This window comes from Zeugodacus cucurbitae, chromosome X, assembly GCF_028554725.1.
Source record: "Zeugodacus cucurbitae isolate PBARC_wt_2022May chromosome X, idZeuCucr1.2, whole genome shotgun sequence".
Taxonomy (NCBI): Eukaryota; Metazoa; Arthropoda; class Insecta; order Diptera; family Tephritidae; genus Zeugodacus; species Zeugodacus cucurbitae.
The window spans coordinates 27,519,822-27,542,998 of NC_071672.1; the positions used below are offsets into that span (position 1 = coordinate 27,519,822).

The window sequence follows — 23,177 nt, forward strand, 5'->3', positions numbered from 1 at the left end:
GTTAAGCATAAACCACATAGCACATACAAAAATTAGGGTTAATGAATTTTGCTACTCTAAAGCTGAAACTACATAGCTCGCGTATGCGAATGCGAAAGCGAAAAAATGCGCCTGACTGCGTATATATCGAGCAACTTCATAAATGCGCTTTTGATTGCGTTGACAGCTGTGTACAAGGTGATACACATACACACTTTTTCTTTGCGATTTTGAAAACGACCTGAATAATATGGACGTCGATTTTAAATTTTTTGTTTGATTTTTTATAAGCAATGTACATAGAAAACCTCGAATTAAGAAACGGAAGGAAAATTTAAACTACCTACTTTGTTTATTAAAACTTCATCACCCCCAATCTTTAAAAATTATTTTAAATATTTGATAAATATATTATTAATAAATTAATAAATATTATATTTCACAAAAATACTTATATTGTAGCGAAGAAAACGGGCATAAATAATTAAAATACACAAGATTGTAAGTAACATAATGTTGGTTGCTATTCTTAAGAATGTGAAGGTTGCTGTGTTAGCGCATGGAAGTTGAAAATTTTCAACTTCTGTGCGTCTTCGAATCCGAGTTCGAATTTCGGAGCGCTGGTTGCGAAAACATGCGAGAACTTTGTAGCTCATCTCATAAGAACATGTGTATTCAGCTCAACTGTCAAACGTTCGCATTCGCATTCGCAAGCTATGTAGTTTCTGCTTAAGAGAAAGATACAATGAACCGTTCAAAAATCGCCGCCATGGCCGCTGTTCATTTGAAAATAAAATTTTAAGTGAATGGATGTGAGTGAGTTTTAAATATTTCTTTTATTTGGTTAAGTGTTTTTGGATATTTATCCATCTTATAAATGCATTATTTGTGTTACTTTTGTTATTTGTTTTTATAATTAAAATTTCATTTCATTGTAGTTATACGTGTGTGCACAGCAAAGGAGGAGCAAGGAGGTGATGGTGAAATTGGTGGAGGTATGATTCATATATTTTTAATACATAATACAAATTAGTAATTTTAAATAATTTCAGGTTTATGGATTTAGAATTGGTGTAATATATAACAACAACGCAGAAAACAATGGAAAATAACATAGTAAATATAAATGCGTATATGTGCATGTTGAGTTAGTGCGTATTAAGATGTACACACATAAGTACATATGTATGTATGTACAAGAATGCATCTGTTGCATTGTGTCCAAAATATTAATTTATAATAATTTGTATTTTGATGTTAAAAAGTTGTTTATTTTTTGTTTAGTTATTACAAGCATTAAGCTCTGGACCTCTCTCCGAGCCGTTCGATACCAAACGAGGTTTCAGACAAGGTGACTCACTCTCGTGTGATTTCTTTAACCTTATGCTGGAGAGAATAATACGAGCTGCAGAGCTAAATAGAGAAGGTACAATCTTCTATAAGAGTGTACAGCTACTGGCGTACGCCGATGATATCGATATCATTGGAAACAACACCCGCGCAGTTAGTTCTGCTTTTTCCAGACTGGATAAGGAAGCGAAGCGTATGGGTCTGGTGGTGAACGAGGACAAGACGAAATATCTCCTGTCGTCAAACAAACAGTCAGCGCATTCACGTCTTGGCTCCCACGTCACTGTTGACAGTCATAACTTTGAAGTTGTAGATAATTTCATATACCTGGGAACCAGCATTAACAGCAATAACAATGTCAGCCTGGAAATCCAACGCAGAATCACTCTTGCCAACAGGTGCTACTATGGACTAAGTAGGCAATTGAAAAGTAAAGACCTCTCTCGACGAACAAAAACCAAACTCTACAAGTCTCTCATCATTCCCGTTCTACTTTACGGTGCAGAAGCGTGGACGATGTCAACATCCGATGAGACGGCACTAGGAGTTTTCGAGAGAAAGGTTTTGCGGAAGATTTATGGTCCCTTAAACATTGGCAACGGCGAATACCGCAGACGATGGAACGATGAGCTGTATGTGTTATTCGACGACATAGGCATAGTCCAGCGAATAAAAAAACAGCGGCTACGCTGGCTAGGTCATGTTGTTCGAATGGATGAAAGTGCTCCAGCTCTGAAAGTATTCGATGCAGTACCCGCTGGTGGAAGCCGAGGAAGAGGGAGACCTCCACTCCGATGGAAGGACCAGGTGGAGAGGGACCTGGCTTCGCTTGGTATAACCAATTGGCGCCAAACTGCCAGAAGGAGGGATACGTGGCGCGCTGTTTTGGGCTCGGCTATAACCACGTAAGCGGTGTCTACGACAGTCAAGAAGAAGAGGAAGCTCTGTAGATATATATATATATATATATATATATATATATTAACGTTTGTTTTTTAGCATTACTTATATTTTCATTATCCATTTCAGATATTGAAAACACAAATCTTCTTCTGCTTACGCGGTTATAGCCGAGTCCACAACAGCGCGCCACGTATCTCGCCTTTTGTTAGTTAGGCGTCAATTGGTAATACCAAGTGAAGACAGGTCCTTCTCGACCTGGTCCTTCCATCGGAGTGGAGGTCTCCCTCTTCCTCGGCTTCCACCAGCGGGTACCGCATCGAAAACTTTCAGAGCTGAGGCACTTTCGTCCATTCGAACAATATGACCGCAGTCTTTTTATCCGCTGGACTATGCCTATGTCGTCGAACAACACATACAGCTCATCATTTCATCTTTTGCGGTATTCGCCGTTGCCAATGTTTAAGGGACCATAAATCTTCCGCAAAACCTTTCTCTCGAAAACTCCTAGTGCCGTCTCATCGGATGTAGACACCGCCCACGCTTCTGCACCATAAAGTAGGACGGGAATGATGAGAGACTTGTAGAGTTTAGTTTTTGCTCATCGAGAGAGGACTTTACTTTTCAATTGCCTACTCAGACCATAAACACAAATACTTTGCACAAATGGAGGATTACAATGGCTACAACTTTTCTTAGGTTTGTACTACGAATACGAATATATTCATATTTTCTAATCGTTAATAACAATTTCTATTTCTAATATTTTTCAGGCATGATAAACAAGACAAAAACAAATCCCATCGGACATTTAGATTAGCAGTTGCACAACGTCTTTCCGACGACCTGAACCCTTTTATGAAGTACATATGAGATAAAATTGTGTGGAATTGACATCAAACAATATTGGTTGAGTAGTTTTGTTGGAACCTACAGAATAGTTATAAGGAAATCGTTCGCGTTTAGTACTAATGTATTCATTTTGAATTGATGAATTGATATAAATTATGAATTAGATTTAAATGTAAAATATTGTTAAATTATACAAATGAATGTTTGAATACTAATAACAGTCGTAATAGTAGTTGAATTTTATTTGTATTGTATAACAACAACTACAAAAAATAAAAATTTAATAATTAATACCAACTTTATTTGTAAAATATATAAATTTTGTCTATGTATAAATGATAGCTGCAAAAACGTTTTTAAAAATTAAAGTTCACTTTGTACTGAAATGCTAATATTTAAAAATTAATCTATAATGATTATTAAAAACTTAAAATATTATACCATACTAATTTATAAATGTAAATACATCATACAATTATAATAAATAAATAAAAATAAAAATAAAACAATTTAAATTTTTCATTTTCAAACGGAAAAGTAGGTGACCTATAGAATGAGGACCAATGAACCAAATTTAAGTAACGAAACGGTGACCAACAAATGACCAATACCTCTGATTAAAGGGTTACCCTGAAAATGATAAATCGAACAGTCTCCACTGGTAGATGGTTGATTAAAAAAAACCACTACAGGGGGCTCTGCTAACCACAGAGTGACATATGCCTTTCCAAAACAAAGAAAAATTAGAGCAGAAAGACATATGCAGCATTGGCACCAAAATCAATGAGAGAGAGCGAGCAAGATAATCACACCGACATGCCGTAAAAGAGGAGAAATGGTAACTTTTTTCCTGCGGCTGGAACAAAAGAGACCAAAAAAGTAATACAAGCTTTCTTTACCGGTAACCAATATTCCATAAGATAAGTAACTCTACTCGTCTTGCAGGGCAGACTTTAAAATTTTTGTGAAGACCAAATTCTAGCATAACACCCTAATTACCACAATTGTAGCAAAAAAGCGTAGCACACAACCCTAATACGCGTCGGTGGTGTGTAAAAAGATGAAAAATAATGTAAACAAACCAAAGGTTTTCTACTGTATATACTGAGGTTGGTATTAAAACCCGTAGAATAATGTTTGTGTAATGGATAGGTATGTTAGAAGGTTATAGTAACGATTTTCAAATTCCCCAACACATTTAATCTTATAATCATAATATATTCAAATTGCGAAATGAATCCGTACATTTTCATAATTTCACTGTTGGGCGCTTTTATGCTTTTTTGCACGCTAGCGAATGCGCCTCGAATCATCGATACCAGCATGTACTTACATACATATACATATGTATTTACATGTGCTTGTGAATGTCTGTAACTGTCAAGTTAAACCCCGTTTCGTATAAGTACGGGTTACGTATTGCAATGCATGCATAAGTATGTATGAATGTACCCCCTTGATTATATAAATATTAACGCGTATGTACATATGTATACATGTACATAAATATTTATTTATATATGTAATATACTTTATTTTCATGTATGTACATATATACAACTACTTTTACAAGCATATGCTTATTTTTATTATTGTATATATTACGCATTTTACAATTATTGTAAATACATACATATTTACATACATGCATACATACATACATATATGGCAGATGTTTGTATATTTCAAAACAAATATATTTCCGCAACGTTTGCCTGCTAAATGTTGACTGACCGATCGAACAACCAGCACCGTTGCATGAACAAGTATGAGTATGTAATCATGTATGTACATATGTATATAACTATTTCCACCTTACATTTACATATGTACTTACGAATGTGCATACGTACAGGTATGTCATGCAGTTTTGCTGCTGCTTTGTTGACCAATATATTATTGTTTCGGATTTTTGCCGATACCCACTGATATTGCTGTGTCTTCGGTTACCGATATTTGCTGCACAAAATATTGGTTAACGTTGTTGTGACGCCTTTTTCACTTTTTTCGTAACTCATTTTATTTTCATTAGTATTACATGCTTTTTTCTTTTTTGTATATTGCACACTTTTGGTCATCGGTGGTGTTACGTAGTGGCCGATCACAGTGTGCTGTGCTGTGCTATTATTGCTGATGTTGTTTTTGCATTACTATTGTTATAACTGACATATATGATATAGTGTTGTTGCATGGCGAGGTGGAATGAGGATGGAGAAATTGGATTTAAGCTTTATTAAATATGCGCTGGCGGAACCGCTCATGAACTTTACTTTTCTTACACCTTTTTCCAAAACTATTGGAGTAGGGGACTCGAAGCTATGCGACACGAAGCTATAGAGTAGTTTGATACGCAGCTAATTCAGATGAGAAAGCTCACAGTTCGGCATGGTCATAGTTTCTGGTCAGCAAATGTGTTAGATTTAAACTGTGCATACTTTCATCGGGATGTACACAATGAAGAGCGCGACGGTTACTTAAGAAAAAAATTAAAATACTATAAACAATAGTGATTACTAACAAGTTTTTCTTAATTATAACGGTAAAAATAATTGGATATTGTCAAAATATTAATAAATAAATACTGCAATTAATACCTACGAATTTAAACTCGTATTAAATTTAAATTTTTGTGGCGGATATTGTAAACCCGTTTCCGGTACGAGGATACTCGATCATTTCATATTGCAAACGACTGAGTTCATTTACCATTTACAAACAAAAATAAATCATAGTGATTAATATTTTTTGCTGATCAACTATTGTGTAATCACTCCGGTAACTTACAACAAATACGTAAATATCAACATACATGCGTGCATACATAATTGTTAAGTGTATATCATACAAGGTGTAACTCAATAGATGGATGAATGGTTTAGTGCGTTACATATGTCATGTGATAGGTATTTCAAGTAAAGTCTGTTATCGAAAGTTATTCAATGTTCAAATTACGTTATTTTTATTTCTGTGATATGTATGTAAGTACACATTGAAAATGAATCTGGACAGGATAAGTAACGAATTCAATTATGTTTGTTGCATCAACGGGTGACTCTAACGCTAACGAATATTCCATTGCACATGTACAGTATTGGAAAAACTAAAGCACCACCTTCGAGATAATAAGGGCTGTTGTGAAATCTGATAGTGTTCGGAATCAGATTTCAACCCGACAAAAAATTCTGGTTCGTGTCATGAATTCTGATGGGTTTGATGTTCGAATCAGAAATTTTATTCGGTTTAGGTGTCATGGAAACCAATTTTATCGGTTTTATTATCAGAAACAAACCAAGAGCCTCAGAGCGGACAGATTTGAAGTTTTTTGTTCAAAATTATTTTGATTTACCGTTAAAACGCTTTGGAAAAATATAGTTATTATTTAAAAGGAAGATACGAACGCTAAATGTCATAATTATTGAATTTAACGAAAAAGAATTAAAATATTTTAAGAAGTTCCCAAAATAGATAAAACAGATTAGACAGTTCATTTTAATTCTATTTTATGGGTTTAAAGAATATTTTGAAGTAATTATTTGATTAAAATTCCAGAAAAAGTGTCTTGTTAATTTTGCCCCAGGAATAAATAGTGGCACAGCTGATTCGAATATTGGTTTGCTTATATTCGAAAAGATGAAAATTCAATCAGATTCTGTGACACCAATGAAAATCAGAATTGGTTTGCCATTCTGACATTTAGCAAATCTGTTTTGGATTCCAGCCCTGAATATAACTGAAAAATAAGTCAAGTTAAATTTATGATTTCCGGTTAATGAAACAACACCTTTGATGTAAGAATGTTCACTCTATAATCGGTCTGCCAGTCATTCGTTTTAACAAAAAAAAAAATAATAAGGGTCAGTTCAGAATTTATATATATTGGCGTAGGAACCGCTTTAAGCGATTATAGCCGAATCCACCAGAGCGCGCCACTCATTCCTCCTTTTTGCTTTTAGAATTTACCGAAGATCAAATTGATTGGACGACCTGGAAATCGAAACATAGGTTATTCTCGGACTGTATATACTGTGAAACTTCTCTAACTCGAATCTTCATAATCCACAAAAAAACTTCGAGTTATAGAATTTAAATATATAAATATTAAAAAAGCTGAAAATATGGATATATGCACTGTTTTATTTAGTTACTTAGCAAAAATTTTTGTGGACATACGATAAAAAATGTTTTTTGTAATTTTGTTTGTTGCATTTTGCTATTGTTTGGCTCTTGACATATGTATTCCATGTCTTGTGTTAGATGATTTATGCAATCTACAAGTGTAACATTATATTTTAGGTTCGCCTCCGTACGATATAGAGGGACTCTTTTAAAATTCTGTCTCGATAGTAAAATTGAAAATTTTGTATTATGTCCTGATCGAAAAGTTCGATTTATAGAAGGAAATTTGTATGAAAGTTGCCTTCTATTGCCAATTCAAGAGTTCGAGTTATGGAGAACTTCGATTTAAGGAAGTTTTAGTTATGAAAGCAAATTTGTATCAAATTTAATTTCTAAACGCTATTGCCAATTCAAGTGTTCCAGTTGTAGAAGTTCGAGTTATGGAAGTTCCACTGTATATCGTATATATAAGTTTTATACCAATGATAGTGCGGGATTTTTCCTTCTAAAGGAACCGGAATTCTATGAATACAGAATAATAAGAATAATGGGTGAATACATCTTTTGTTTATATAATATTTATGTTTATATAATATTTAGCATCCTATCAATAATAGTCATAGATTCACTAACTTTTATTACTATACAGTAATCCCCGCCCCTTCTCAACATACAAGGCTTTTAAGATGCTTAAGCGGGAAAGGCAGTTAAATGAACCTTGCTTAAGTGCCTCGAGGTACTTACCAAGCTTTTACCCAAATACTTCGATCTAATATTTTTTCTTTTAAAATGAAAATCACATTTATTTCTTATTAATAACAAAAATACTTACTTACAATAAATATGGAAAAAAGCCTTACAAAACTATGTATTTTTTTCCTTTTGACAATTCTCAGCGCATTAAATGCCAAAAATATGAAAAGGCACTTAAAAGAGGAAAATTGCTAACAATTTTGTTTTTGTGGCTTAAATATTACAGGCATTTAAGCGGGAAGGCACTAATATACAGTGTCCGACTGATACCCAATTTTTGGCCGAAGCCGATGCCGATTCTTTCATGAAAAAAAATTAAGTAAACTAGTATAGTAACAAAAGAAAAACAAAAACAAATAACATCACAAAATAATTATTTTTTACAGTTCATATTCAAAACTAAATAACTTATTTTTATAATATGTATATAGATTTTTTTTCTCAAAACAAGTTGCTACGTCAGCATATAGCTTTTTTCCTTTAAGAACAGAAAAAAAGCTTATTTGGGAGGTCATTTTACATGCACCTCATAGTCTAAACCAGCACTAAATGATTATTACCAGTTCCTGTATATGGCGAATGATGTTGATTATGAAAATTGGTCTCAAGAGAAACTTTAAAAAATGGACTCTCCCAGTTTTTTGACAATAGCAACAAGGGTTTCTATAAGAGTGACATTATGAATATATCTTCAAAATCTAACAAGTTGTTGAACAAAACTGAACGGCTCATTCTAAATAATGTAATAATAAACTTAAAACAAAAAAATAATGAAGTTCTTTATACTTATAGACTTAATATAATCATCGTGAGGAATGATTGGTTCAGGCAAATATGAATCAAACTGTGTTTTATAAGTTGAACAGAAGACTTACTATATTGCTTTGGAGTTACTATATTAAAGTCGAAAATAAATACATATATCGGCTGAATTAAAGTAAGGGTAAGCCTAGACTGATTTGATTTACCCCTGGTATGTTTGAGCACTCACAATTTGAGTAATATATTTGACATAACATATGCATGGTGATTAGAGCAATTCGTGTAGCGATTTGACACTGTTTCATTTTAATGTATCCAAGCCAATGCTATACATTTGGCCTACATATGTATAAAGTATGAAATCAACCGGAATTTTGAAAATCTTTGTATAAAGTATATGGTATATATGGTTCATATTATATAATTTAAGTTAATTTAATGAATATTATGGTTTCCTTTCGGTTTACTTTACAATACCTATCTCGTTTAAACTTATAAGCGTTATAATAGTAAAAACTGTCGTGTGCTGTTTAGAAGTGACAGTTTAAATGTTTATTAAATTATAAAACTGCTTTGACATGGCATACTTATGTGTGTACATATACAAATAATAAAAATTATTCATTTCATACATATAAATGTAAAGAGTATGTTGGCGCGAAAGTACATACATATTGGTACACATAGCACGATTTAAAAGAATATGGCTTTGTGGGTCAATCAAGAAATTGGTGAAAACGAATACTTATTATTATTCACGATAGTTTCTCTAGTACAGTTACTAAATTTGTTTACCTATCGAAATCAACTTAAACAGTTTTGTTATAATTTTACTTTTCGGTCGTTGAGTTTGTAAGTTGTTTATTGAAAACTATATTTTATTTGGACAATGCTTGTTTGTCAAACAGTTTTGGCTTCACCTTTCTCAGAGAATCTGTTCAACACTACCAAAACTTGGTATTACAAGCAAGTATGTACGCAGCTGTCATAGTCGGTTTATCAGACGTTATCCGTGTGCTTTTATCCTCTTTTCATTTTTCATTTTAAAATTTAAAATTACATTTATATTTAAAAAAGAGAAAAATATAATATTTTAATTCAGTAAAAGAAAACTATTGTTTTAGAAAAGTTTTACAATTTTTGTGTGTGCGTCAGGGCTGTCCCATTACCATTAATAACAATTTGTTTTATTTTGAAATTTTTTTTGGTAGCCGTTTCGAGTTTCTCCACATTACTTCACATTTGATAATGTTTTTGATAGTATTAAAAAATTATTAATGGATGTGATATACAATACTCTTAATTATTGCGATTGTAATTCTGTAAATTTACAGATACATTAATTACGTTTAACTATTATCTTTGGACGAAAAATGGAACTAAGTGATAAATTTAAGTTTTTTCCTTTTCCGCTTTGCTCCTTTACCTATTTAGCAAAAAATTTCGACGTTTTTTTAATAGTGGTAATCAAGTTCTCGTAAATTGCATCCCGAAGACCTGTCTAAAATTTCATCAAGATCGGTTGAACAGTTCTCGAGAAACCTTGACAACCGATTTTGATGGGTTATAAGAAAAATGCGTTTATAGTTTTGAGTGACATAAAACTTACCGACTTCTTCAGAGTGTATCTATGAAAGTCTTAATAACAATGTTCTACGGATGTTGCAGAATTGAATTAATAAACAAACCGAGTTTTTTCATGAAAACCATGCAATCCCTTAAAAGAGGCGGGAGGTGCAGTATAAGAGAACTCAAGTTGTCTACATGAAAATACGTATTCGAATTTCTGGGCTTTGGTTGTGTACGTGCAGGAGGTAATGAATGCAACTCACGAGAACATACATATGTACTTAGAAATTCAGATATCAGTCAGACCATACGTTAATAACCAGCCAGGCAGTATATACTGTATACTGATATTGTCGATAGTCTTGCCGTGTGAATCTAGTACTACAACCCTAAGCCTGAATTTTGCTAAAACCGTTGCTGTGGATACGTTAAATTATATTCAAGTTATACTATAGTAAGCGATATTGAGGTAGTACTTACTCCTAGAAATATAAGTGCTATTGTGAGCACTATTGAGGTATTACTTACTCCTGTTTTCGGCTGTTTCGGCTACACTGATCTTTTGAGTAATATTCCTTTAAATTTTCTATCATTTGCGATCTGTTGTTCTATTTTAGTTGCGTTTTCCTATACTGCATTTTATGCCACTTTCTCGTCACCGGAGTATCCTATATCCCAGTCCTAGTCTACGTCCCCACAAAATTTCAGCCCGTTTAGTCGTTCTTGAGTTATAAATGGTGTAACTAACACGATTTTCTTATATATAAATTCCAAATTGACTTTACCGCTTTTTTTAATTTTCTCTACTTAGAACCATCCTTGTGCTTCAAGGAATATTCTAAAAATAGAGTTTGCGAAATCTTCAAAACTTTCAGTGATTAATTTTTATATTATATAAAAGTTTAATAAGTATTTAATCAAAAAGCAGCTAAAAGCTTTTACTGCTGGTCGTTGTAGATAATGGTGATTATCACCTTTCAGGTTGTTAACACAGTCCTCCTTCGGAACAGGGTCGCCACGTGAAGTCCATATCATTGACTGTTGCTTGATCTCTGCTGTGTACAAATGACAATGCAAATTCTAACTTTTATTAAAAGAGCTCCACAGTTATGCCAACTAGCCTATGATGTATTTGATGTAGAATTTTTTTCTTTTCAAGCTTATAAAAACGATCCAGTTTTCAAAATATTGGATTTAATCGACAATTAAAAACAAAACAACATTATGCGCATATGTGAGTTAATGGCAGTGGAAAAGGCAACTCCACTTCAACACTTCTTCGACGGTGCTAATATACTGATAACCGGAGGAACAGGTTTTCTTGGAAAAAGTGAGATGCGTTGACATGTACTTATATATTTACTGACCAGTCTAATCTGCATATTCTAGTATTACTCAATAAATTATTTACGTCATGTCCTGGCATAGAGAATATATATATTTTAATTCGCAAGAAAAACAACAAGGATGTACACACACGTGCGGAGGAGATATTTGATGATCCGGTAAGCGCGTAAGGATATTCACCAAAGTTTATATTAATTTTCATAACTCATCAGATATTTAATGCTATGAAAAAAGTGGCCCCTAAATTTCGCCATCAAGTCCAAGGCATAGCAGGAGACTGCATGTTGCCCGGATTGGGCTTAAGTCGAGAAGATAGAAAACTGCTCACTCAACGAGTGAATATCGTATTTCACATGGCAGCAACAGTGCGATTTGATGAAAAACTAAAAGTAGCAATGCAAATAAATGTGAAGGCAGCGCGCGATATTATGTTGCTAAGTAGTGAAATGAAATATCTGAAGAGTGTCCTGCACGTTTCCACAGCATATACCCAATGTCCTCTCCGACAAATCGATGAGAAATTTTATCCACCACCCAGTGATTCGAAAAACCTAATACTTCTGACAGAATGCACGCCGGACAAGTTACTGGAATCCATGACGCCTGTGTATGTTTGTTTTAATCCAACACATAATCAATTTGCGATATAAATCTATATAAACGATTCTAGACTATTAGGAAAATGGCCAAACACTTATACCTTCACAAAAGCAGTTGCCGAAGATATAGTCAAGATGTACGGCAAAGAATTGCCAGTGGGCATGTTTCGACCGGGTATAGGTAAATCTGTTATATATGTTTAATTATATTTATTTGTCTTCAACAGGCTCTTGCTCTATTTTGCACAAAGGCGTCAAATTTTAAAATAAAATCTAAATCTCTCAGATATTCCAAAGAATTCAAGCTCAATACTTCCTTTAGCGCCCATATACTTCATATACGTATTATCAAACTTCCTGTGGACTGTATACCGCATACATCGATTAATATGTAAGATATCTAGTGAGCGTATAATATATATGCTGTAGCTTTGTAGCGAAAAGTGGTCCAGGAATAAATTATTATGGTCAAATAAAAAATGTGATCGAATGAAAAGAACGCCAAAGTAACAAAGCAACGCTATTTGAAAAATTAAAATACTCTCAGAAATATATTGCACTGTTGTGTGTCTTCTGCATTTCTAGTTCAAAGTTTCCTTATAAATGTAGTATTCTTCTAGTTTTTCGATGTGTGATATTAAATTAAGTAAGTTTTTCAAACCACTTTTTGTTAGTAATTTCTACGTATCGCGATCCCGTTTGCGGTTGGATAGACAATTTCTATGGACCAACTGGAGCGATTGCCGGAGCTGGTACGGGTGTCATACGAACATTACGGTGCGACCCACGAGCTGTCGCTAACATGGTCCCAGTTGATTTGTGTGTGAATAGTATAATTGCAGCGTCATGGGATATATCACAGAGACACAAGTAAGATAGATATCTATTGTTAGTTTAAGAACGAGACTTAGCAACATAAAAGGGGAGCACTTAACTTTTTATGCACATTTATTAAATCCATAGCACTATTCAACTCGAAAAGGAAATTCCTGTTTACAATTTTTGCACATCAAAATCCAATCAGCTGACTTGGGGTGATTTTACAACCAAAACAACGAAATACGGCCTAATGTATCCCACAATCAAGGCTCTTTGGTATTTGTGTTACGCCAACACTCCCAACAAGTTCCTGCACTTGTTGTCAATATTTTTCTTACACTATGTACCCGCTACCATTTTTGATGTATTTTGCATATGTATGGGGAAAAAACCAAGGTAAGTTTTACATATTTTAACAACTTTTCTTCCTGTTTAAATACTTTTTATCTTTGTTTCTCATAAGGTTACTAAATACATATAAAAAAATCCATAGATTTATGCATGTCATTGAATACTTCTCAATGCGGCAGTGGGACTTTCAAGTAGATAATGTGCGAAGTTTATGGCATCGGCTATCCGATAAGGATAAGGATATATTTTTCTTCGACATGACACAACTAGATTGGGATTTATTTCTACAGCAATACTTCCGGGGTATACGACAATATTTATTACATGACCCACTAGATACAATACCGCAGGCACTTGTAAGATGGAATAGGTATGTTTTGCGCTTTTGATTCTTAGAATCTATAATAAATAATGTATTCGTTCCGTTGCAGGTTATATTGGTTGCATCAATGCATAAAAGTACTTGTATTATTATTATCAGTACATATCATTTGGTTGATTTTCTCCAAACTATTTTAAACTAACATTCATAACTGGCGAGAAAGGAAAATCGCATTTATTTAATAATATATATAATAAATTTTGCATAATATATACATGAATTACATTTTTTTTTTATTAATACCGAAATAAAACTATATTTCACTGTTAAGGACCACGCTTCCTTTGAAGCTCATGATTTCATATTTGATTTAAAAGTTTGTCTCATAAGCTTGTCGCAGTGCTACAGGGTTTCTTGTTGAAACCATCAATCGCCTTATCGAACCTTTTCACATGTTGGGAAGTAAATATAATAAGCCGCAATCAAACAATTTTCATCTACTGTGATGTCCAATGCTGATTCTAGAGGGAGCGTCGGGCGAATAAATAATTATTTTTTCATGCAATGACTTTTCATAAATCTCGAAGAAATATTCTGTTCGCTAACTATTTTTAAAGCAAGCGGTACCACTTTCGATACTTTTTCTTGTTTAAAACGCTCTCTGTACTTCGTACTTATGCGCAAGCTTTAGAAAGAGAAAGGAAACATCTTTGGAACCTTCTTTTTTTCAATAAAATCTGCATGTTACAAGTTAAAGAGTCAGAAACATCAAGAATGCATCTACTCGAATCCACCACTGAAGGTCCTCCAACTCTTATTTGTCACTCGGGATTCTTCTCCACAAACTCAAACTTTATAGTGTCATTTCCCTTATAGAGTGAATAGGGAGAAAATGGATGTTAACCAAATTTCTAAATAAACTTGCAATTGTAACGGAAAACGCTAAATTTTAAATATAGTACAGAAGAGGTGAAAGGGATTATATAGCGCATCTTACGTTTAGTCACTTTGATTATATTTGTATAGCACATATCTGAATAGAAGGTGTCTTTCCAAAATTAAGCAAAAATATTTTGATTCATCATTTAGTAAAATGTTGCTAAAACTAGTATTTTTTTTAATTCCTCCGGATATTAAGCAGCTACACATTTTTTTAAGTTCTACAGAAGGTCAAAAATCTGTAAACTTCTTCACTAGGTGCTGCTTGTATTTTATGTATATGTTCTTATGTTATATGTTCTCAGCCGGCATATTTAATTTACGACCAGCTATTTAATTAATCAATATTTCGGGGAAAAAAATAAAATAAAATCGTAATATTTTAAGCACAGTACACATTTTAAACAATATAAAACGCTATTTATTTTGTTACATAAAAATACATTTAGAGTAAATAATTTTCTAAATAACATAATTATATGCTGATTTATTAACTTCAAACATATAGTACAGAAGTGATAAATTATATATTTCTAACAGATTTTGAATACAGTTGAATTAAATATCTTCTAGCAACAAAGAACTGGTTCAATTCCATACAAATTTTTGGCTCCATTTCATATATAGCATATGTAACTTTTTAGTGATGAAATATTTGAATATCTACCTCTCCGGTCATATGTGAGTTGTAAACTGATATTTGGAGCATTTAATATGGAATATTATATTTGCCACTTAAAATAATATAATATTCCTCGCTAAGTTTATTTAAAATTTTATTTCAAAATTAAATCCGAAATATGTTACATATTTATAGGAAAATATAAAATAAACTACGTTATAAAACATTTATTAAATATAGCAATTCAATATTTTTTTTTTCGTTTCCCAGGATTTTCTTTTTTCTTGTTTTCTTTTCTGGCATTTCCTAAAGCTTGTAATTATAGGAATCTATTTGGATTTGACTTGAATTGTTGATTAGTAGAAAGTTTACTTCAGTTTTAGTTCGGTTTAAACTGGACATTCACATGCTTAATTTTCACGTCAGTGGTATTTGAATCAGAGCTGATTGTAACATCACAGCTATCTCTCTGATTTAAGAAAAGTATTTCTGTTGAATGTTGAATTTAAACAAAATAATCAGTTAAAGGTATAATACCGTTATATATGATATATCCAAGGTGCATTAATAATATATAATTTTTAATACAAATGGATAATAAAAATATTACTTTTGATACAATTGTGATACTGAAGAATATAAAAATTTGAAATCTGTGATAGCTAAGTGAGAGTTTCACCTATAAATGTAATCGCTCCCCGTGATTATAATATTAATAGATGAATAAAAATAATTAAAAAAACGTATAATAAAATACGGAACTAAAACAATCATTGCTTGCAATGATATTGAGTTAAATCGATTTGACAATACCTATTTATTTCCACATTTAAAAGACTATTACATTTTTATCTAGGCAACAAGAGAAATATTGCGTTAGCTAAAGGAAACTAATTACCGTTAGTTTTAAATTTAATTTTCAACTAAATTTTGAAAATATGCTGTATAAAAGTTTTATAAATTTAATAACATTGAAAAATAATAATTATTTAACTCATGAAATGATGTTATTAAGAAGTCCAGAAAACAAATAGATATTAACAATAAATAGATATACGTGCCAATAAAATTTGAAAGTTGGAAGACAACAGCTCCAGCAATGCATTATAAATGAGAAAAAAACATTTGAAAAATATTTTGACACCAAAAATCTCTCATTCGATGCCAGACAATCATTCAAATATCTGATATTTGTATTCTACTCTATGACGTCAAATGGTGTTGACTTTGACAATTGCTTTTACCAATTTACAGCTTAAAATAGAAGATCTAGATTATGTTATCAACATAAATTATGATATTTCAAACGTGAATTCAAGTATTTTCTTACATTTCAAAACGTCTTTCTTATGTACATATATTACATTTATTCACACTCGTTTTGTCTTGTTTTGCATAACTTTAAATGTAACTTTCGAAGGTAGACCGTAGAAGAAAATTACTCACTTTGCACCGAAGGCAACTTGTCCTCGGTTGGATTTACTTTCACTACCATTTCCGCAGTCCTTTCGGGGTTTGAATTTAATTGTGAAAGTAAGTGTATGAACGTCGCCAAAGAACTATCTGTAATGTTTGACAAGCCTGGAAATAAATAATAAATTTAAAGCAAGTAAGGAAAGGCTAAGTTCGGGTGCAACCGAACATTTTATACTCTCGCAAATTATTGCTACATTTTTATTAAGATAACGCACAATTTGTCCCATATATTCGGCATAAAGTCCAATAGAATAACGAAAATCATCATATAAAGTACATAGGCTGAGGTAATTCGTGAACCGATTTCAACAACATACATTATATCTAAGATTATATATATATTATTATTAACCGATTTATAAGCTATTAAGCTCATCGCATTTTTAAAAAACCTATAATTAAGTATATGGGAGATGGGGGAAGTTATGAACCGATTTTAACCATTTCTGGTACAGAGACGCACTATTAGAAGAAAAAGATTCCCCTGAATTAAATTAAGAAACCTTTTGGTTGAAAAATTACCCTAAGGCACTGAGTTCTTCATATCCGATATCAGGGGCATTGAAAAGTTATTGTCCGATTTCGACAAGAGATGCTACAGATCACATATAGTATTTGTGTAAAGTTTTATTCCGCTATCTTCATTGGTTCCTTATGCACATATTATAAAGTAAATGAATGAGATGGAATTCAAAATTGAGCTATATGGAAAGTAGTCGTGGTTGTGAACCGATTTCACCCATTTTCCACACGTGTCATCAGGGTGTCAAGAAAATGCTATATACCGAATTTCATTGAAATCTGTCGAATAGTTTCTGAGGTTATGGTTTTTCACCCATAAGTAGGCGACGTCACGCCCATTTTCCATTTTGTAAAAAAATCTAAGTACAGCTTCCTTCTGCCATTTCTTCTTCAAAATTTGTGATGTTATTCGTTAGTGAGTTAACGCACTTTCAGTAATTTTCAACCTAACCTTTCTATGGAGGGTGGGCGTGGTTATTAATCAGATTTCTTACATTTTTGGACTGTATAAGGAATCGGCTAAAAGAAACGATTGCAGAAAGTTTGGTTTGTATAGATTTCCTGGTTTGTGAGATATATACAAAAAAACTATTTATGGGCGTGACCCTTCCAAAAAAAAATAAAATCCAAATATGTCCCTTCCTATTGCGATCCTTTGTACCAAATCTTATAACTTTATAACTTTATTTATAGCTTAGTTATGACACTTTATGTGCTTTCGGGTTTCGCCATTTTGTGGGAGTGGCAGTGGACCGATTTCGCCCGTTACTCTTAATTTTTACTCAAGTTACAGCTTGCACAGACGGACCGACAGACATCCGGATTTCAACTCCACTCGACATGCTGATCATCTTAATATATAAAAATCCAGTGTTCGGGTGTATGTTCCGAATGAACTCAAAAACGAGTCAACTGATATTCATGAAAGTTGGTATATACATACATGTAATTTGGTCCAACTTAGATGATAGGATAGTTATTATTCAAATTAATCGTCTCCACAATTAATAATTAACATTTTGTTTTATTTCTAATTTACAGTTACATAAATATAATATAAAAATGAATTGCTGTTCGTTAGTCTCGCAAAAAGTCGAGAACGGCCAAACCGATCTGGCTAATTTTAGTCTTGAAATATTCGTGGAAGGCCAGGAAAAGATTACAGAGTGAGTAAATATGGAAAAATTGCGAGGAAGATAATAATAAAAGAATTTTGTTCGAGTTGACAAGAAAAATATAAAAAGAGAAAACAAAAAAATTATATTTTGAAGGTTGTCATTGTTGCTTTGTTAAAATATTTTTGTTACAAAGTTATATTTGTAACAAATAAGGAAAGGCTAAGTTCGGGTCCAACCGAATATTTTATACTCTCGCAATTTATTGATGTAATTTTATTAAGATAACACACAATTTCACCTATATATTCGACATAAAGTCCAATAGAAAATCAACATATATAGTATGTAAGGGCTGATGTAATTCCAGAACCAATTGCACTCATTTTCACCACCAAGGTTAACGGGAATAGGGACAACTTGGCACCTGTTAGTAGGCAAATAAACGGCACATTCGGCCTTGAAATTATTCCTAAATTGCAAATGAACGAAACACCAGTCGGCAAAATCGCCAAAAATAGCGCTATAACGAAGATTTTCCATATATTCAAGAAGTCGCTGGAGGTATTGCACAGGACTTTAAAAGATCTTGATTGTCGATGAACGTTTTTGGTGGAGCCAGGATTCTGTTAGCAGGTGATTTGCGCCAGACTCTTCCAGTTATTCCTGGATCAACTATTACTGACGGACATGTCCAAAGTCATTTAATTTGTGGCAACACATAAAGAATCACAAATTAACAACTAACATATGAGTGTTTTTGCAACAATATCAAATTGCGATTGTAGAAGCAGTTGGAAATGGTAGGGTCGCAGTTGACACCTCGATGGATTAATAACATTTCCAACAGATTTCTGTCACTTCATTGACTCGAAAGACATATGTAACATAAATCGACCTCGAGTAATCAATATCGTCGCCGAAGCCAAGACCAACTTAATTTAATGTATACCTTAGCCACAAAAACGTGTGGCCGGGTCTGCTAGTTGATATATATAACCCCATTAACTCTTTTATTTCTGTGTGACACAAACAACCGTTAGGTGAACAAAACTATTATACTCTGTGCAACAGGTTGCGAGAATATAAAAATCCAGTGTCCGTGTGTATGTTCCGAATGAACTCAAAAACGAGTCAACTGATATTCATGAAAGTTGACATTTGTTGCGAGAGTATAAAAATATAAAACTTAAAGTCACGTTGTAATAGCGACAATATTTAAGATCTTGCTTTACTAGTACGATTTGTACGAACTCTGTTACCCCCATTTACCCGATATGAGGACTTTCAAACACATGGTGAACTTTATACTATATATTTTTAATATCCTAAAATAAAATGAACCTATAATCTTGAATTTGATATTTAGTGGCGAATTATCCCTGGTCCTGTATAAAATATATAATGATTTTAGTTATTATACTAGACTTTTAACGAATGTTGTCAGTTATCTTTGTAAAATTAAGAAAATTATAATATATTATTGAATATTGACCCTCCTCTATACCCAATATAATAAAAAAAACCGATCCGCTCTTTGATGAATTTTCTTTGATTGTGTTGATTGTCTCTCCAAAATTAAGTGAGAAGGTTGCAACTTGAATGTACCTTAACCTTCGGAGCTATAACCTGGTGTGTACAGACCTTTTGCATATACATTTATGGCTGCTACATATGTATATATAAATATATATAGACAATGTAATTGAAGTTGAAAGTAAAAGGAACTTTTTAATCGGTGGCCGTTCATATGAAATGCATTCTCCAAAAATAAATTAAGTTCTACAGGCTGTTATCTCACAATCAAGGGACCTCTCATAACTGAACTATATTTATATCATTAGCGTTATATATCTCCGTAGAACTGTTACTTACATTGCATATTGTTTCCACTATTGGCCAATAATTGAGGCAATATCTTTTGAATTTGCTGCTGTTGCTGCGCTTGTTGTTCTTGGTTAATATTACCACATGCAGTTGTAGAAGTTACAGCTGTTTGATTCGAAAATTGACCCACTTGAATAGGCTGTTGTGATTGAGCCTGTTGTTGTTGCATAGCCAGTTGAGAATGGATTTGCTGTGGAAGTTGGGTTTGGTTTATTCCTACCGTATATGCTGATTGTAGATTCGTCATAGGCTTTACTCCATGTATTTGATGCAGAAAGTTTCCTGGTCCCAAATTTAGAAACCCATGTTGCGAAGTTGTTGGCTGCACATATAATACCTGTGGTTGTGTTTCTCCGGCTAAAATAAATATATATATTTGATAACAAAAATACTGCAGCAGAAAATTTATAAGTTTACTAAAAGAGGTAAAGTACGGTATACATATCAAACTAACAAAAACATTATCGATATATTTTATATTATCAATTCATTTGATTTATTGCTACATATCGCTTACATCACTGCCCGCGAATGCTTAATGCATTATAATGTCTTACGAATGAGAACCAAAAATGCAAACCAACCGATCAACCTAACTTGCAAATGTTTACATATGAGCTAGGCGACGGACGTCACAGTGGTAGGTTTTTACAGAATGCATTCATGGCAGCTCAGCTTTTGAAATATATGTACTCTTATTCTATCGCTCTCATATATATCACATCATGTGCTGAACACATAGAAGACGATAAGCGACGAACGACATATTAAAATACACGCGTTTTTATGGGCACAGATTGTTTGACAACAGCACGACTACGCGACAACAGGCTTGTAGTTGTCGTTGTCGCTAAATTAAAAATGCTTCTAATTTTGTCGACGACAATGGGCAGCTGTAGAGTTGCCACTAATATGTGAAATGTAAAATTATTAAAAGTTATAACAAATATGACGTTATTTTGCCATCAGAAACGTAAAATAGCTTTGATATAACATTTATAATAACAATCGATTATTTAAAACAAATAAATCTACCATTTTTGAATTTTTTGCACTAATAATTTCACTTGAAACTAAATATGTAAATTTTATTGAAGTGAAAGATTTTAGTACGGCAACAATGAAATTGCTGTTTGATATGTCGCTGCCGTCTTCTAAATGTTCAAGACGCTGGCTTCAAAGCGACCTTTGTGATCAGCCGTCGCTACGTCGTGTCGTGTCGTCGTCTTTGTGTTCACCACTTCAGAGTTAATACTTACATTGACGCAACGCTTTTTGGAATTTTTCGTACTCAACATAGTGCTTCAATCTCAGTTCGTCTTCCTCAATCAGTTGGCGTTGCCTTAGTAAAAGGAGTCGCTGATGCTGATTAGTTCTCAGTCGCGAATTGCACAGCTGGTTAACCAAAGAGTCTAAGTTGTGTTTGATATCCTACAGTGAAAAACCAGACCAATTCATGTCCATCCGAAATAATGAAATGATCTTATCGTTCTTACGGATTGAATTACAGTAGGTAGTAATTGTGGATGAGTAGCGGCAAGTGAAACAGGCTCTTCATTAGACACTGGCATAAGTACAGGGGCGTCTGAAACTTGAAATTTATAATAAAAATATATGTGTATAATTAATAGATATATGATTATAATATATACAAATGTTTATTGAATACAGTTTTGTGGAAAAGAATAAGATTTGCTGGATGAAGAAAAATGAAATGAGAAATCGGTTAAATATATTTATAATAAAAGTATATAAAATCTGACACATACTTTCACCATTTGGATAAGAAGATGTCTGCGATTGTTGGGTAACGACAATGTGTTGTTGTGGTGTTTGTTGCATCATATTTTGTGTTTGTTGCTGCTGGGGTCTAGAGACGGGTGGAGGCTGCTGTTGAATTGCATTTTGGCTTTGCGATTGATTTTGCATTTGTTGTTGAGCCGGATTATGTTGCTGGTTGTGAACTTGTATTTTTTGAATTTGCTGTGGGTTTTGAAATGTTTGCTGATTCTGAGCTTGCTGTTGCAATTGCTGATGAGCTTGTTGATTTTGAAGCTGTGGTTGGGTAGTAACTTGTTGTATCTGAACTGGTTGTTGATTTTGAGTTTGTTGGCTCTGAATTTGAACATTCTGAATGTGTGAATTTGAAACGGGAAGAGGTAAAGGTTTTTGCTGAGTTTGACTCTGTTGTGTTACTTGTTGAGCAAGTTGTTGTTGTGGCTGATATGGTATATTTGGTTGGATAGCCGGTGACGAATGCTGTTGTATAACTTGCTGCTGTAATACATTTGCTTGCATTTGATTGAAGTGTTGAGGAACAAGATGTGCTGGTTGCAGTGTTGGGGTAGCTGCACGCTTCTGCAATAGTAGCTGTTGCAAAAACTGTTGTTGTTGTAATACCTGATTCGGAATTTGTTGCTGTGTATATGCTTGTTGGGGCTGCACATGTTGTAGCGGAGTACAATTTTGTTGTTGTAACGATTGTGGATAAATATTTGGAGGATTAGCACTATTTATACCAATGTATTGACCAGGAATGTGTGTAATTTCTGTTGGTGTATTTACGAGACTGTTCTTAGTTTGGTTGTAAGATTGTTGGGCTTGCAAATCGATACGTAGTTTTGGTTGTTCCGCATTAATCGGTGGAGTCGTCGGCACATCTGATAAATTCCCATTACCAACACCACCTTTTTGTTCTTGCACCCGGCTTACACTGAAACGCGATATTTTCCGTGAATTTCGCTGCTCCTCGGAAACTTTAGTAGTATTTGTACCTAGGACTGGTGTGACGCCCCTTATCTATTTCAAGACAAATACAACAAAAAAATATTACGTAAATCATTGAAGTTCCTAAAAATCTTAAATCTATAAAATGAAATGCATAACCAAGCTAAGAA

General features: G+C 33.3%; 3 protein-coding genes across 25 annotated transcripts in view; 2 read left to right on the forward strand and 1 right to left on the reverse strand.

The window, feature by feature from the left end:
* The first annotated feature begins 653 nt into the window (after nt 1-653).
* On the forward strand, nt 654-3,551 carry LOC105219282 (uncharacterized). Of its 5 annotated transcripts, none has more exons than XM_054235531.1 (5): nt 654-791; nt 918-974; nt 1,032-1,168; nt 1,264-1,727; nt 3,003-3,536. In XM_054235531.1, the coding sequence occupies exons 3-5, from the start codon at nt 1,163-1,165 to the stop codon at nt 3,100-3,102; spliced, it is 570 nt and encodes a 189-aa protein (XP_054091506.1). In that variant the 5' UTR covers nt 654-791; nt 918-974; nt 1,032-1,162; the 3' UTR covers nt 3,103-3,536. The 5 variants fall into 5 exon arrangements, 4 of the variants coding, with proteins under 4 accessions (XP_054091506.1, XP_054091503.1, XP_054091505.1 ...); XM_054235528.1 differs by having other exon boundaries at nt 665-791; nt 1,032-1,095; nt 3,003-3,533; XM_054235530.1 differs by having other exon boundaries at nt 700-795; nt 1,032-1,095; nt 3,003-3,533.
* A 474-nt stretch (nt 3,552-4,025) lies between these two features.
* LOC105219283 (fatty acyl-CoA reductase wat) lies at nt 4,026-16,478 on the forward strand. 12 transcript variants are annotated; one of them, XM_054235522.1, is made up of 9 exons: nt 4,026-4,190; nt 11,441-11,611; nt 11,671-11,786; nt 11,841-12,235; nt 12,299-12,408; nt 12,902-13,097; nt 13,191-13,442; nt 13,510-13,767; nt 13,829-16,478. In XM_054235522.1, the coding sequence occupies exons 2-9, from the start codon at nt 11,506-11,508 to the stop codon at nt 13,914-13,916; spliced, it is 1,521 nt and encodes a 506-aa protein (XP_054091497.1). In that variant the 5' UTR covers nt 4,026-4,190; nt 11,441-11,505; the 3' UTR covers nt 13,917-16,478. The 12 variants fall into 12 exon arrangements, with proteins under 12 accessions (XP_054091497.1, XP_011193614.1, XP_054091499.1 ...); XM_011195312.3 differs by lacking the exon at nt 4,026-4,190 and adding an exon at nt 4,938-5,090; XM_054235524.1 differs by lacking the exon at nt 4,026-4,190 and adding an exon at nt 5,111-5,874 and having other exon boundaries at nt 13,540-13,767.
* The window catches only part of LOC105219285 (mucin-4), a 29,435-nt gene continuing 19,853 nt past the window's right edge, over nt 13,596-23,177 (reverse strand). For 6 of the 8 annotated variants that reach the window (XM_029044909.2, XM_011195323.3, XM_011195320.3 and 3 more), the window contains 6 exons: nt 22,050-23,079; nt 21,777-21,871; nt 21,540-21,711; nt 20,269-20,637; nt 16,727-16,861; nt 13,596-15,769 (listed from right to left, as the gene is read on the reverse strand). In XM_029044909.2, coding sequence (XP_028900742.1) covers nt 15,660-15,769; nt 16,727-16,861; nt 20,269-20,637; nt 21,540-21,711; nt 21,777-21,871; nt 22,050-23,079 — 1,911 coding nt within the window. In that variant the 3' untranslated portion in view covers nt 13,596-15,659. The remainder of the gene's footprint in view (nt 15,770-16,726; nt 16,862-20,268; nt 20,638-21,539; nt 21,712-21,776; nt 21,872-22,049; nt 23,080-23,177) is intronic. The other 2 variants (XM_054235509.1, XM_054235506.1) reach the window with 2 other exon arrangements.